General features: G+C 41.2%; 1 protein-coding gene across 3 annotated transcripts; it reads left to right on the forward strand.

The window, feature by feature from the left end:
* The first annotated feature begins 9,205 nt into the window (after positions 1-9,205).
* LOC147607595 (uncharacterized) lies at positions 9,206-12,529 on the forward strand. Of its 3 annotated transcripts, none has more exons than XM_086790463.1 (3): positions 9,206-9,542; positions 9,627-9,674; positions 9,754-12,529. In XM_086790463.1, the coding sequence occupies exons 1-3, from the start codon at positions 9,206-9,208 to the stop codon at positions 12,051-12,053; spliced, it is 2,685 nt and encodes an 894-aa protein (XP_086646589.1). In that variant the 3' UTR covers positions 12,054-12,529. The 3 variants fall into 3 exon arrangements, with proteins under 3 accessions (XP_086646589.1, XP_086646591.1, XP_086646590.1); XM_086790464.1 differs by having other exon boundaries at positions 9,358-9,382; XM_086790465.1 differs by lacking the exon at positions 9,627-9,674 and having other exon boundaries at positions 9,224-9,382.
* Positions 12,530-15,263: the final 2,734 nt, after the last annotated feature.

Raw genomic sequence — 15,263 nt, forward strand, 5'->3', positions numbered from 1 at the left:
TGATAATGACATTCCTCAACTAGATAGTAAGTCTAGCAGGTGTTTAGGAGACAAGTCTCGCTAAACCGTTTCTTAAAAACAGTGGTGTACACCTATCAAATATTTTAATGCACATTTAGAAAGAAAAAGAATCTTTGCATTAAACCTTTGTACCTTTTTATACATCGATGCCTTGATTATCATCCAAAGCGTGAAGGAGCTTATAGTCTTGCAGTAGAGCAAGAGAATCCTTCAGTTGGGGTTCCTGCATCCATTTAGCATCTTCTAGAGGATAATTCTAGGATAATTCTTAAACTTAATTAAATACTTACGTATTACCTTACCACTTCGAAGAATGTTGTCCTTATGCTTAAGGATGACCTCAGGTTGTAGGATCTCCTCTTGGTCCTCAATCTCACGAGGATCCTCTTCTATTGGGTCCATTGGAGGTGTGCCTTTAAATGACTTTAATAGATTCACATGGAAGGCATTATGTATATGCCAATGCTCTGGTAACTTGAGTCTAAAAGATGTTTCATTGGTTCTCTCAAGAATCTGAAATGGACCATAATACCTCTTGGAGATCTTAGGATAAATCTTTTGATGGCCTGTGGGTCTTCCTTGCCAATCCTTGCCCGTCTTTTGACATAAACGGGCCTTGGGGAACTTGAGCAAAACCCATTTATCCTCTTTTAGCTCTAAAGGCCTTCGATGCTTATCCGCAGCTCGTTTTTGCTTTTCTTGTGACACTTGAATAGCTTCTTTTATCTTTTGAAAAGCTATCTTGATGTCATGCAAATATTCATCATCAGCCCTGCCACCGCGAATATACTTGAATGCATCATTAAGATTGGTGGAAGCTTTGGACGCCCTTCCACAATCTCAAATGGAGACTTCCCTGTAGAAGAATGCATCGTGTTATTGTATGCAAATTCTACCAGGCGTAAGTATTTCTCCCATTGTTTGCTTTGATCTCTCTCTCCAACATAGCTTTTGAGAAGATCAAGAATGATAGAGTTCACAATTTCTGATTGCCCACATCCGTTTGAGGGTGATAGGCCGAGGAGAAATTGAGCTTGGTGTCCAAATTTTCAAATAGTCCTCCCAAAAGAGACTTGTCATTCTTGGCTCTCTATCGGAGACTATTGAACTTGGCATTCCATGGTACTTGAAAATTTGGGATATGAATATGGTAGCCATGTGGTGTGACCTAATAGACTTTTTAACAGGTATAAAATGAGCCTGTTTACTAAATCGGTCTACCACTATCCATATGCCCATATTTCCATGTATGGACTTTGGCAATCCAAAGATGAAGTCCATTGAAATACTCTCCCATGGAGCTTTTGGAATTGGCAATGGTTGCAACAATCCAGGGGCTCTTCCTCTATCATATTTGACCTTTTGACATACCATGCATTGCTCTACATAATCATGGATGTCCTTGCTCATGGAGGGCCAATAGAAATAGGTTTCTATTGCTTGAGTAGTGGCTTGAATGCCACGGTGCCTTGCATATGGAGGAGCATGAGATTCATACATTACTTTCTCACACGAAGTTCCTTGGTTACACATAATCATGAACCATGCAAAAGGAATCCTTCCTTTAGTGAGAAAGGTTCATGGACTTTATCACTCTCTAAATCCGCCATAATAGAGGTAAAGTCTTCATCTTGTGCATACTTGTTAATCATGCTTTCAAGATCATGATTATATGCTATGGAGAGTGCATTTACTCTAGGCCTTAGCAAGAGTGCATCTACAACCACATTTTGCTTTCCAGGAACATGGGCTATGTGGAAATGGAATTGTGAGAGAAAATTAGCCCATCTCATTTGCTTGTCAGAAAGCTTGGTTTGCGTAAGGAAATACTTAATGCTTTGGTGATCTGTATGTATTATGAAGGGTGTTCCTAACAAGTAATGCTTCTAAGAATCTAGAGCTTGGATAACTGCAAGCAGTTCTTTCTCATAGATTCCTAGTACTTGTTCTTGTGGGTTCAACCTTCTACTTTCATAAGCAATGGGATGTCCTTCTTGAGAAAGAACAGCTCCAATACTATCACCACAAGCATCACAATGAACTTCGAAAGGCTTATCAAAATCGGGGAGCATCAAGAGTGGTTTTGTTATAAGCCTTTCTTTGAGCTCTTTGAAGGCATTGTCTTCCTTTGTGGTCCACTGAAATTTGACCTTTTTCTTTGTCAAGTCGTGGAGTGGACCTGCTATTATAGAGAACTTTGATATGAAATGTCTATAATAGGAACACATGCCAATGAAGCTTCTTACCTCATGGAGATTCTTTGGTCTTGGCCACTCATTTATTACCTTAAGCTTCTCAGGATCCATTTGGATACTCTCCTTAGAGATAATGTGGCCAAGATATTTAATCTCTTTAAGGAAGAACTCACTTTTCTTCCCATTAGCATAAAGCTTATTAGCACGCAATTCTTCCAAAATTGCCTTTAAGTGCTTTTTGTGTTCTTCCATTGTCTTTGAATAGATAATTATATCGTCGAAGAACACTCCAGTGTATTCTCTATGTTTCCTAAATAATCTTTTCATTAACCTATTAAAGGTTGCTGGAGCATTTGTAAGACCAAAGGGCATCACTACATACTCATACAAACCAAACTGCGTACGAAAAGCAGTCTTGTGGATGTCATGAGGTACTATCCTGATTTGATGATAGCCACTTTTAAGATCTATCCTACTAAAGTAAGATGAACCTTGTAGCTTATCAAAGATGTCCTCTATTATGCGAAGGACTGGGAATCGATTTTTAATTGTGTTCTTGTTTAGTGCACGATAGTCCACACACATGTGATATGAATGCGTACCTTGAGCTTCCCAATTAGTGGCGTGACAGAGACTTGTGGCCCTTTAAAGGCTCCGTCAGCATCCCATCGAGTGCAGGTCCCATTTCTTCAGTCCAGATGCATAACTTTTGGGCTAACTCAACTGAAATCAAATTATGGGATGAGCCAGGATCAAATAATATAAAAGCATCTTGATCCTTAACTTTTCCCCACACATAGCATAATTGATTAACATCTTTTTTGCATATTAGATGGGAAACTTACTTGTGTGGCTTGAGGAGGACCCTTCTTGATGACTTTTGTGGGACAAGCGCAGTAGGAGTACCCTTGTTCTCCACACTTGAAGGATCAGTTCTCCTTCTTATACCTTTTAAGCTCCTCAGGTGAGAGCTTGTTCTGCCCCTTGTACACCCCTTTCTCCTTCTTCTTCATTTGACTTTTTGAAGTCTTGAGAAGGCCGCTCATTGTGGATAGTCTTTTCACCTTTCTCGTATAACTTAATAGTCATTTTGTTGAAAGGGAAAATCTTGCTACCCACCAATGAGTGATGGATGACTTCGGAGATAGTTGCGGGCTTTTGTGCATGAACATATCCATGCATATCTTCATTGAGTCCAACAGCCAAAAACTGCTGCTTTTGCTCCGAGAAATTTCTCTTCTTAAAGACAATAGCTTTGAGATGTAAATCCCAAAACTTGTCTATGTAGTGCTGTATACTCTCTCCCTTTTCGACCTTAAGAGCATGCCATGATGATAGCACATCATCTTGAGCTTGGTCGCTTAGAAATTGCTTCATAATAGCATTTCTACATTCCCGCCAAGTTTTGGGCCGCAAACCTTGAGCTCGAAGACTCGCCCACCATTGACGAGCGGACCTTTGCATGTACATGGCCACATGACAAAGCTTGGAATGTTCGGGGAAATGCTCTCCACCAAAAGCCGCATCAAATTGTTGGATAAAGTCGAAGACTTTATCCGTGTTGCCATATGTACCATCAAATGTGACAAAAGTCACATTCGTTCCACCCTCCTTGAACGTTTGAAGCTTGCGAGCTCTCTTCCCAGCATAATAGGTCCTTTTGCGCCTTCTTGGTATGCGAGTGCATGCGCTTGACCTTTCTTGTAGAGAACTCTCTTCATCACCTTTTGAGAGTGAAGGGCTTGATGGACGTGAAGGAGACCTTCTCCTACTTCGATGAAAATGACTTCTTTAGCTTCTTCCACTTTTGGATGAGGAAGACCCATCACTTGAAGAAGATCTTCGCCGCCCGCCGTCTACAACGGGAACATCGTTTGGTGAGGAGCACTTGATGGAGATTGCCCCTCCCGTTCCATGGACATTCTTACATGCCCACTCCCTTGTAAAGAATTGGCTTCTCGTGGAGGAGACCTTGTTGTAAGAACCATGCCATGAGAAAACATTAAAGCTTGGACCGTGGGTCTGAAAAAGGGATTATGTTGTGCATCATGCAAGCTTTGTACTAAGTTCCTTAAGGCATGAGTTCCTTGTGTTGAAGCTTCATCTTCCTTAAAATTTACTTGATGCCAACTATGCTCATTGTGTGGAATGAAAGACATGATTCCTTCACAATATTCACTACCTTTTAATGAGAGTGCTTGGATCGTAGCTTAATTAGAAATCCTAGTTTTAATTAAGCAACACCTACAATGCTCTGATACTAATGTAACCAAGTTTACTATAAGCTTCTTTATAGCAAATAAAAAGTATTTACTCAAGATCTTTTAGTATTGAGTTCCTTTTAATTTCCACCCTTAGTAGTAGTGATAGCATCTGATAGGAATAACATAGTAGCTAATGCATTCACACAAACAACTCACATATGCATTCATTTGGCTACTCACACACACACACCAACCACTAGCTCATGCATTCATTTAGCTACTCACATACACACAAACAACTAGCATATGCAAAATAAGCATGCGAATCAAGAACCTAACACAAATAAGCAAGATTGAGGGCCGGAATTCTTGAGGCCGACCCCCCCTCGAAAGGCTTTGTATTAATTCTTTGCTCTTGAACTCTTACAAAAAGAGAGAAGCTTAAATTAATACAGCTCTTGGAACATGGAGGCTAGGATCTCCATAGCGCTTGAGCTTTTGGGCTTGCTTAGGACCTTGAGCTACGTTGTCCTCTTCTCAAAGCCTCAATGGCTACTCAAGCCACGGAGAAAAGGAGAGTCTTGAAGAGGATTTGGTTAGGAGCTTGAGTTGGAAGTGCTCCATAGTCTATATACTTATCTACCAAGGGTTAAGCATGTAACTAGCATAAGAGTGCTTGAGCTTGAAGAGCTTGATGAGAGCTTTCACTTGTGCTTTTCACACTCTAATTGCTCTCCTAATGAGTAAGACAATCCCCTTTTAAGAACTCGAGTTGATGAGGTGGAAGCTTGATGCCATTTATAGCATCCATGTGGCTTAGAGAGAGGTAGAGCATGGGTGACACATGGGGAGCCTATTTCCACCTCTTTCATTGGTGGAAATGTGTCCTAATTGGATCAAATAAAGCCCTCCTTCCCATTTTCATAATTCATTGTCCATGCACCCACCTTGGATACCTCTCGTAAGTCGTATTTTAGCCGTTTTAGGTCTTTCGAAGGCCCGTTTTTACTCCATAAAATTCTGATGAGATCCTAGGAGAATCTTCCATGCACTTTTGAAATGAAATTCACCTTTTGGCACTTCTCTTGCCTTGAATTCACTTTCATACATGCCTCTTTGTCCATCCATATGTGCTTTTGTGTGCCTTTTCTATCTCAAATGGCCACTTTTAGAGAGAGAAAAGCCTTGATAAAGCACAACATTCATCAAACTTTAATTTTGATGACACTCCCCCTCTCTTTTTCTTGCACACTCATCATTGTCATTCCTGTATGCATATGCATACGCTACCTCCAAGACACCATAAACTATTCCAAGACATTTCATTTCTTCTATCCCTGGCCTAGGGAGTGACAAAATAGAAAAAAAAGCCATTAAGAAAAGGCAACAAAAGAACTTGCAAAAAAGTAATGTTATTGATGCATATAAGGATGCACATACCGACACATATACGGATGCATATATAGACACACATATCAATGCTTATACTGACGCTGTGGCAAGAGTTGGTTATTAGCTGTGGGTACGCAGAGATCCTGTAGTGATGTGGGTGCCATCTACTGTTCCACAAACATTAGGAAACACAGTCATGGCAGTCATGGCATTGAATTCATTAATTAGGTTACCGAGCGTATCACCTTCAAGTATAGAGATGTAGCGTGCTTTTTACTCTTTTTTTTTGAAGTGCACAATGCACATGCGGGATACGCAGGCCTGCTATCCATTTTCTCACATGCGTAGCACTTTTATAATAAAACTTCTACCCTAACCCTACCGGCACAAGCCACAGCGATGGTGAGAGAAATCGCGCTACACCCGGCGAGCGAGATGTCCGCCCACCCACTTACTTAGGGTTGGCACAATGGGCTTTACCACCCGAACAACTTCCCACTTAACGGCCAATGCCTTTAAGTAATGGGGTGCCTATATATATATATACAAAAGATCTGGAAATTTTTGGATATTGTGCAAAATAGAAGCAAGCGCAGCCTTTTGGAAAAGGGAATCCCGAATCTTGGGCTGCAAAAGGTGGTGAGGGCCGCATTCCTTGCGGGAAAAAAGAGGAGAAAACCAGAGTGTAGGGGGCGGCAAAAAATCAAAGTTCAGATATCTGCAGAAAACGGGAGAACCAGAGCGCTATCTACCAGAGAATTTCATTACAAGGATATACCTACTGTTCATGGCTTGTAGGTGTTAGATTTGAAGAGGGTTTTGAGTACTATAATAGGAGATGCTTTTTGGTTTCCACGCTTCCTTCATCGAACAGTCTGCAGCGAAGCGGCTCTTGAGATTAGTGAAATAAAGTCAAGAAAAATTACACTTGTAAACCTTCAGATAAGTGGTTTGTTTTTTATTTATTTTTATATACTATCTCTTCATACGATTTAGAAAAATCGTATATCTCATATATCCTTAAGGGATTTGGAAACGAGTAAAATGCTTTGGAGAAAAAAATTAAAGGATTTGGAACTTGGAGAATTGTGAGAAAAGGGTATCAAAAATACTTTCAAGCTGTGGGAAGTTGGATTCACTTCTACTCGATCCAATTTTGGAATTCATGAGCATGTTATAGCTATGCAGTATACTATCTTTTGTTTGTGAAATGTTAGAATTTAAAAGCAGGCTCTCAGGTGATAAAGGACATCTTGGAATGATGGATTTGAAGGCACTGGATGTATAGAATGTAAATGGTCACATGTATGTTGGAAAAAATTGAAGGTTATGTTATGCCTACATGTGATTGGTTCGAGGGATATGGAAAAAGGAGCCAGTGAATCTATGCTTGAAAATGGACAAGCACTTGGTACACAATTTTGTGCAATCATCAGGATGAGTTCAAGGATGTATTGAGGTGAATTGACTCATGAATATGTCATTAAAGAAATGGAGATGTCCTATGCTCCTTGGGAAAATTTTGTGTGCAAGTTTCCTTGTTAAATTTGGCACCAACTCTCATAGCTAGAAGCCTCGCACTTTCCCAGCGACACCGCCCACGTCACGACAACGTTTCCACTTGTAATAGTCTTTCTTCATGTGGCCCTTATTTTTGCAGTAATAGCACTCAATGTCCTTCTTGCTCTTCGACCACATGATTTGCTACGAGACTGATTTCTCTCTATCGACTTCCCCTTTGCATGGGATCTCTCCCTCACCACCATGAGGGCACTGGAACCCTTGGCTGGTTCCATGTTCTTTCTGTTTACTTCCTCTGTTAGCGAACCGCCTTCAACATTTGCACTAGTAAGACCATCAGCAGAGCAGCAGGGGCAGAATTACTAAGAGCTATACGAAAAGTGTCCCAGCTTTTTGGTCATGTGACCAACAAGAACATAGCTTTCACAAAATCATTAAATGTAATGCCGTGTGCTGACAGCTGACTGAAAATAGTATTGAACTCATTAAGATGATTGGACATGGAAGTCCCTTCCTTCATCTTCAAGTCAACCAATTGTTTTAGCAAATAAACTTGCTGAGAAGCTGCACTCTACTTCTCATATAGGTCACATAATTTCTACCATAAATCATAACTAGTGGTCTTGTCTTTGACATTGAAGTAAACAGATTTAGAGAGTGTTAGCATGATGGTAGACTTGGTGAGCTCATCCAAGTCTTGCCATTCCTCCTGTGGCATCGCTTCTGGTTTGACTCCTTTCAGCTTGATAGGCTTTATCTGTTTTTTCTACACCAAGACATTATTTGGCTTTTGTTAATGAATATATCCATGCACATCTTCATGAAACCCAAACAGGTACTATTGCTTCTGCTCATTAAAGTTTATCTTCTCAAAGACAGTGGCGTTGAGATGCAAATGCCAAAACTTGTCTATATAGTGTTGCATAGTCTCTCCCTTTTCGAGCCTGAGAGCACGCCATGCCATTAGCACATCATCCTTGGCTTGATCGGTTAGGAATTGCTTCATGATAGCAACCCTACATGCTCACCAAGTCTTAGGCTACAATCCTTGAGCTCGAAGACTTGCCCACCATTGGCGAGTGGACCTTTTCATGTACATAGCTACATGGCGTAGCTTTGATTGCTCGGTGAAGTGCCTCCCACCAAATGCCGCATGAAATAAGGTTTAGTACTTTATCTGTATTGCCATATGTGCCATCAAATGTGAGAAAAGTCTCACTCTTTCCACCCTCTTTGAACTTTTGAAGCTTGCGAGCTCTCTTCCAGGTATAGTAGGTCCTTTTGCGCCTTCGTAGTGTGCGAGTAAAAGCACTTGACTTTTCCTGTGGAGAGCTTCCTTCATCATATTTTGAGGGTGAAGAGCTTGGTGAAGGTGAAGGAGACCTTCTTCTTCGTTGATGGAAACGACTTCTTTCACTTCTTCCACTTTTGGATGAGGAGGACCCACTAGCCAGTGGAAGAAGATCTTCACCATGTACTATGGTTAGGAGAGCGATGGGAACATCGTTCTTGAAGAGAACTTGATGGAGATTTATAAATAACCTTACAATCACACATAACCTTAAACCTTCAAGAGCAAGCACATAACATATCCGATTTTAGAATCGAGCATAGTTTTGGAATCACGGCTTTATGCTCTTCACAATAATACAAACAAAAACATATTTGTATGTACAAAAACTTAATTGGTGAGACAGGTGTGATGTATGATTGTGTGTGTGCGAGAGAGAGAGAGAGAGAGAGAGAGAGAGAGAAGGGAGGGCGTTATGGACGAGATGGAGGAAGGTGGCGTGATTGGAGGTCATGAAGCAAAGAGAGAGAGAGAGAGAGAGAGAGAGAGAGGGGAGCTTTTCCTTCTATCCATTTTCTCACATGCGTGACGATATGCTCGGAGAGAGAATAGAGCCAACCCTACCGGCACAAGCCACAGCGATGGTGAGAGAAATCGCGCTACACCCTGCAAGCGAGATGGCCACAGATCCAGACACGCTTGACAGGAGGGAAGTGAAACGCGTGCCTGTGCCAGACAATCTTGAGAAGGGCTTAAAGGTTTGGCTGATGGATGCGCTTTCTGTGGAGTATGTGTATGTGGAACCATTCGGGGCATGGTGTCCAATTGCATTCGGGGATTGGTGTCCAATTGCAGCATTAAATAGTGTAGGTCGGTTGCCCAACGTCGTGCACGCTCGCTTATTTGACGAACCAGGAGGTATGTATGGTGCCTAGGTTCTGTGTGTGTCTGTGAGTAGGGCTTTGGAGATTGGAACTCAACTGCTTCATTCTCTATTTTCAGGCCCACCCAAAAAGCAGCGGATGCAACCAGCTGCTTCAGATGCCAGAGGTAAGCCGACTGACTGGAGGTAGGCAAAGATTTCTGACCCCTGCTCTCTGATTTTTTTCTCTTTTTCATGCTCTTTCAGAAAGGGCGTTTAAGCTGGAATACCAGAACTCGGACAATGTCTCCACTATGTATCGAGCTTTGACATGCATAATGCAAAAGGGTGGCTATGCTCCGAGTGCTGGCCTTTTCCAGTCTAGTGGCTGGGGGAAGAGCAGGCTGGTATGCGAATTGTGGAAGAAGGATGTATGGGTGGTTTATTGTTCGTTTGCGGGCGGGAGTGGCTATCCCAAGAGCTCTTGGATTGCAAAGTGGTTCTGTGAGCAAGCTATGAAGCATCTTGGCAGCGATGAGAGCCTACAAGGGCAACTAGCGTGCATGAATTTTACTTTGGCTTACTTCATCGCATGCATTCGTATGCTGGCAAACAGAGTCAAGAATAGTGGTTGGAGTCATGAACAATTTCTGATAGAGACAATGGAAGGCTCCATGTATTGGAAGGACGTGCAAGAGGAGACCAACAAACTTCTAGAGGAAAACTTCGCCAAAGGTGGTTTGACACAAATTCAGGGTAGCAAGCAGCTTACGTGGACTGTCTGGGAAAAGGAGACTAGGGTGATATTTGAAAATTTACGGCCTAAGGATATTATGATAGAGCATGATCGAAAGTTGGAGATTTTATTTGTGTTTGATGAAGCTAGGTATCTGGTGAGGAATGATAATCACTTGAACTGCTTCCTTCCAATTAGGAGAGCCACCCGTGCAGCCAGTGGAAGCGGAGTTCTAGTGCTGTTTATGGACACATCCTCCGAGATATCAAATTTTTCTGCCCCGGATTGGGCTGACCCTTCAGACCGAGCAGCTGCTTGTGATGTCATGCTAGCACCTCCAATCTGGGGGACCTTCTCAGCAGACATCTCAGAAAAGGATTCACTGCAGCTCTTTTCCACCAAAACTCTCAACAACATTGCTAATCCCCATTGGGCTGTGAGATATGGCAGGCCATTGTGGTGGGCTACTTTCAAGTCTTATTTGCCTGATTTACCTGAAGGGGAGGAGTACACACAAGGAGGGAAGCAAGTTGCCTTCAATGAAACGTACAGCCTTGCTAAAGATAAGCTGTTGGGAGGGCCTGCTAAATGGTATGAATACATCATTAAAAGGAAGGACCTCCCAGAAGAGGCAGCATTGAGTTTGTTAGGAGCTACCGTTGGGCTTGATGTCGATCCCCGTTCTAAACTCGCGTCAGAACTGGTGGCGAATCATCTTCTGTCAGTTCTTTCTGTTTCACCAACTCGTGAACTGGTGTGGACAGTGTGGAGCTCTGAGCCACTTGTATCGATGGCTGCAGCAGAGGCCAGTAGAATTCTGAATAGATCAGGAAGGAGTCGGGAACTTTATGGGTCACTAGTGAACGCGCTTGCAGGTGGATGGATTGATGGGGGATTTACAGGGGAGCTGGTAGCTAAGATCATACTTCTACATGCCAAAGATGACGGAGAGCAAACACAGCCTGGCCTCTACACTGTGGATGATTTCTGCAAGCACCTGGTTGGAAAGTCGTTGTTGGAGTTGATTGGGCGAGCATTGACTGACGCGGAAAAGAAGTTAGCCAATGCCCGGTTGCATTTCAACTCTTTTCGAAGGATTTACAAGAAGCTCTCTGATATGACATTTGATGACTTTTTGAAGTGTGCTGAGCGAGGCTGTGCTATCCAATGTGCTGCGGGTGCATGGGGGGTTGATCTGCTCATCTTTGCCTTTACTGGTGGTGATGATGATGAGTTGACAGTGGACAATATAACGGTTATCTATGTTCAGGTGAAGTTAAGGGAAAAAGAGGATGCTACAAATGTAACTGCTGCCAAGGCTTCTCCTCATTATGCAAGGTTGAGTGTAGCATTAAAGTTGCCTTACATGAGCTTATATATGAATGTGTTTGATAAAGGCGATAAAGCAAGGGCCTATTGGGTGGATCCAATGGTAATTTCAGCTTCAGTAGAAGCATCTGCTTCAAAACCCATCCAAACTGCTCTGAAGGAGATTACGAAAGAGCAGGAGATGCAGGGGAGCAGCAAGCAGTCTGACGTTGATTTCATGGAGATTGAAGGAGATCAAGGGGAAAAGAAGGGACCAGCTGGTCAGGCATGGAAAGCTTGGCTCAAAGTGAGAGGTGAAAATCTGCAAACTGTCCTTGTCGTAGAGGGCTTGGAGGCTTTTGTGCTGGATGAAGGCCTGAAGGAGCAGCTTAAACTAATTGTGAAGACTTCAAGATCTCCCTTTTTCACGGATGATCGTAATGATCTTCACAAGGAGTTACTGGAGCTCCAAAAGTCGGGTTTGCAAGAGATGTTCAAAATTGAGAATTTTTGGGACTTTTGAGTAAGGGACTGCAAAGAGGTAAATCCATTAAGCAGGTGACTTCCATTTTGACCTTTGCCTCTCTCTGATGACACCAATTGCATGATATGTCTTAAGTGATCGCACACTGAGCTGCTTTGAATGGATGTAGTGGAAAGGTTATATTTCCCAATCCAACCACCTTCAATTGCTGTAGCTTTAAAGCTTGTGGGAGCATGGGAGGTGGGGCAAGATTGCTACATGGGGTTATTCGAAAACGATATTGCACTCCAAAATGTTTTGGTGGACATTGGATGTGTAAATGTGAGGTGGTGTTCTTGAAGATGTTTGGTGGATATCTATGTCGTGTTTTTGGTGTCTTGGTCTTGTTCTATTCACTTGGTCTGTACTAGTAGACATGCCCAGTAAAGCCCGGGTGAGTAAGCAGGGGAAGAATAGACATTGAAAATTAATTTTGCATAGACATTGAGAAAAAATTGAAGATGGTGTTGTTATGCGGGAGATGCCAAGAATGTTGTATGGGGTTGCTTAGGACTGATATTGTGCTTAGTGCTACTCTATTGGATTGTTATTTTAAGTGGGTTGCCCTTTTTAAAGCACAAGTGCTTGAGAAGCTCCCTCTTGGGATGTTGCCCCTTGAAGTATACAGAAGCACGATGAGTTATTTGCTGTGCAGACAAAACACCCGATGGGATCACAATGAACTATTTGCTTTGTAATTAGAAAGGGTATGCCCAATGGCATCAAAGTAAGAAAGCATTCGATACGAGATCATTTCCCAAATGAAATTGTGTTTTTTCTTATTAGTTTGTAGTTTTGTCTACATTGTTGGTTATTAAAACTTGGGTCAAGGTGAATATTTGGGAATGGGTTGATTATGTACGTAAAGACTCGGAAGCTTATGAATTTGAAAAAAATTGTGTGTTTGTGCAATGGAGTAAATACATACTCATCATTATGAAAAGAATTAGAAGCTTGTTATTTTCATGTGTAAGCAGGGCTGATTTATTATATCTTTGAATTATGAATTTGAAAAAAAATAGTTTTGTTTGGCAATGGGTTGATGTAAAGGCTTCCAAACTTGTTATTTTCATGTGTAAATAGGGGTAGTTTTAAATATCTTTGAATTATGAATTTGGAAAAAAACTTGCTTTTATGCGTCGAGATTATATAGATACATAAAATTATAGAATTATATTTGAAGTTTGAATGTGCACATCGAATAAAGAATTAAGACATTTGAATTAAAATGAGAACATGGCTTGATCAAATAAGTAATCATAGAGAAACAAAGTTTGTGCTAGACCTTTTTTTTTGCATTGGTGGCCAACACACACATTTGCCCCTTGGTCAAACACATTTTCAATGCGACATTTTCTTTATTATTCCTCTAGAAGTAGTCTATTTTTGTCATCTTAATTGTTAGTGATAATAGTTTTTACTACATGAATTGAAAATTTTAGCTTTTTCAATGGTTTTAATAAATAAAATTAGTTTTTGATGGCACCAAAGGATGACAATAAAACAACATTTGTGATAGAATGTGCAAAATTTACAAGTAATGTCATGACATTTGATTAATAGGATATCCCTACTATATTTCAAACATGGGTCCAAGAAGCATTTTCTCCTCTTCTCACAACATTAATGAGAGTGTTTTGCACAACTTTAGTGGTCACTACCTATACCCTAGAAGTACCCATGCAAATCCAATGAGGGATGTACCCAAGAAGCCCATTCATGCCTAGGTCTCCACTTGCCCTACCAAAAGCCATGGTACCTCTAGAACCCTAGCCACACGGCAACAAGCAGCCATTTATGTGTGTGTGTGTCTCACACACACACACATATATTTACGTATGTACATATATATATATATATATATATATATATATATATATATATATATATATATATATATATATATATACGTGTGTATGTGTACCTATATATATCTTTATAAATATATTGTAATAGGTCTCTAGTAAATTTTTCCATAATGAAAGTTTGGAAATGGTTTTTAGATGATTTTAATCAAGTAGAGAAAGTTTGATAGCAGTGTATTTTTACATTCTCTCTCTAGACTTTTGGAGGGTGTTTTTGTGTGGTAATTTAGAGCATGTTAGAGTTAGAATTTCGGAAAGGTTTGTATGAGAGAGTTGTAGTTTTTAGAACTTCGAAAAAGTTTTTAGGACTTCAAAAAAGTTTTTAGGACTCCTCTTGATTAACATAGCCTTGGACATGTAGCTTGATCAAAGGAGATACATGCATCAAGCAAGATACATAATCTTGCATAGTCTCTCCCTTTTCGAGCTTGAGAGCACGCCATGCTGTGAGCGCATCATCCTTGGCTTGATCGGGTAGGAATTGCTCCATGTGATAGCAACCCTACAAGCTCTCCAAGTCTTGGGCCTCAATCCTTGAGAGCGAAGACATGCCCACCATAAGCGGGACCTTTTCATGTACATAGCTATATGGCACAACTTTGATTGTTTGGTAATCTGCTCCCCACCAAACGCCGCATCAAATTGATGAATAAAGCTTAGCAGTTTATCTGTATTAACATACGTGCCATCAAATGTGAGAAAAGTCACACTCTTTCCACCCTCTTTGAACTTTTGAAGCTTACGAGCTCTCTTCCAAACATAGTAGGTCCTTTTGCACCTTCGTGGTGCGGCATGACTAAGAGCACTTGACCTTTCTTGTGGAAAGCTTCTTTCATCATATTTTGGGGGTAAAGGTCTTGGAGGTGAAGGAGACCTTCTTCTTCGTTTTGATGGAAACCGCTTCTTTCACTTCTTCCACTTTTGGATGAGGACCACTTGAAGGAGTTCTTTGCCTTCTATGAGTGTGGTTAGGAGAGCGATGGGAATGTCGTTCTTGACGAGCACTTGATGGAGATTTCCCCTCCCCTTCTCCAAAGTCCTTCTAACATGCTCACTCCCTTGTGGAGAATTGACTTCTCAAGGTGGAGAACTTGTCGTAAGAACCATGCCATGAGAAAACATCAAAGCTTGAACCATAGGCCTTAAAGATGGAATATGTTGTGCATAATGCAAGCTTTGTACTAGATTTCTTAGAGCATGGGTTCCTTTTGTCGATGCTTCATCTTCCTTTCAGTTTACTTGGTGTCAACTACGTTCATTATGTGGAATAGAAGACATGATTCCTTCACAAAAATCAGTACCGTTTATCTGAGTACTTAGATCATAACTTTATTAAAAGTTCAAG

Source organism: Cibotium barometz, chromosome 55 (assembly GCF_041138505.1).
Source record: "Cibotium barometz isolate CiBa-2024 chromosome 55, ASM4113850v1, whole genome shotgun sequence".
NCBI lineage: Eukaryota > Viridiplantae > Streptophyta > Polypodiopsida > Cyatheales > Cibotiaceae > Cibotium > Cibotium barometz.

Coding starts and splice junctions, on each gene's coding strand:
- LOC147607595 (XM_086790463.1), top strand. CDS start 9,206: ATGCGTGACGATATGCTCGGAGAGAGAATAGAGCCAACCCTACCGGCA. Junction 9,543..9,626: donor CTTATTTGACGAACCAGGAG/GTATGTATGGTG, acceptor CTCTATTTTCAG/GCCCACCCAAAAAGCAGCGG. Junction 9,675..9,753: donor AGCTGCTTCAGATGCCAGAG/GTAAGCCGACTG, acceptor ATGCTCTTTCAG/AAAGGGCGTTTAAGCTGGAA.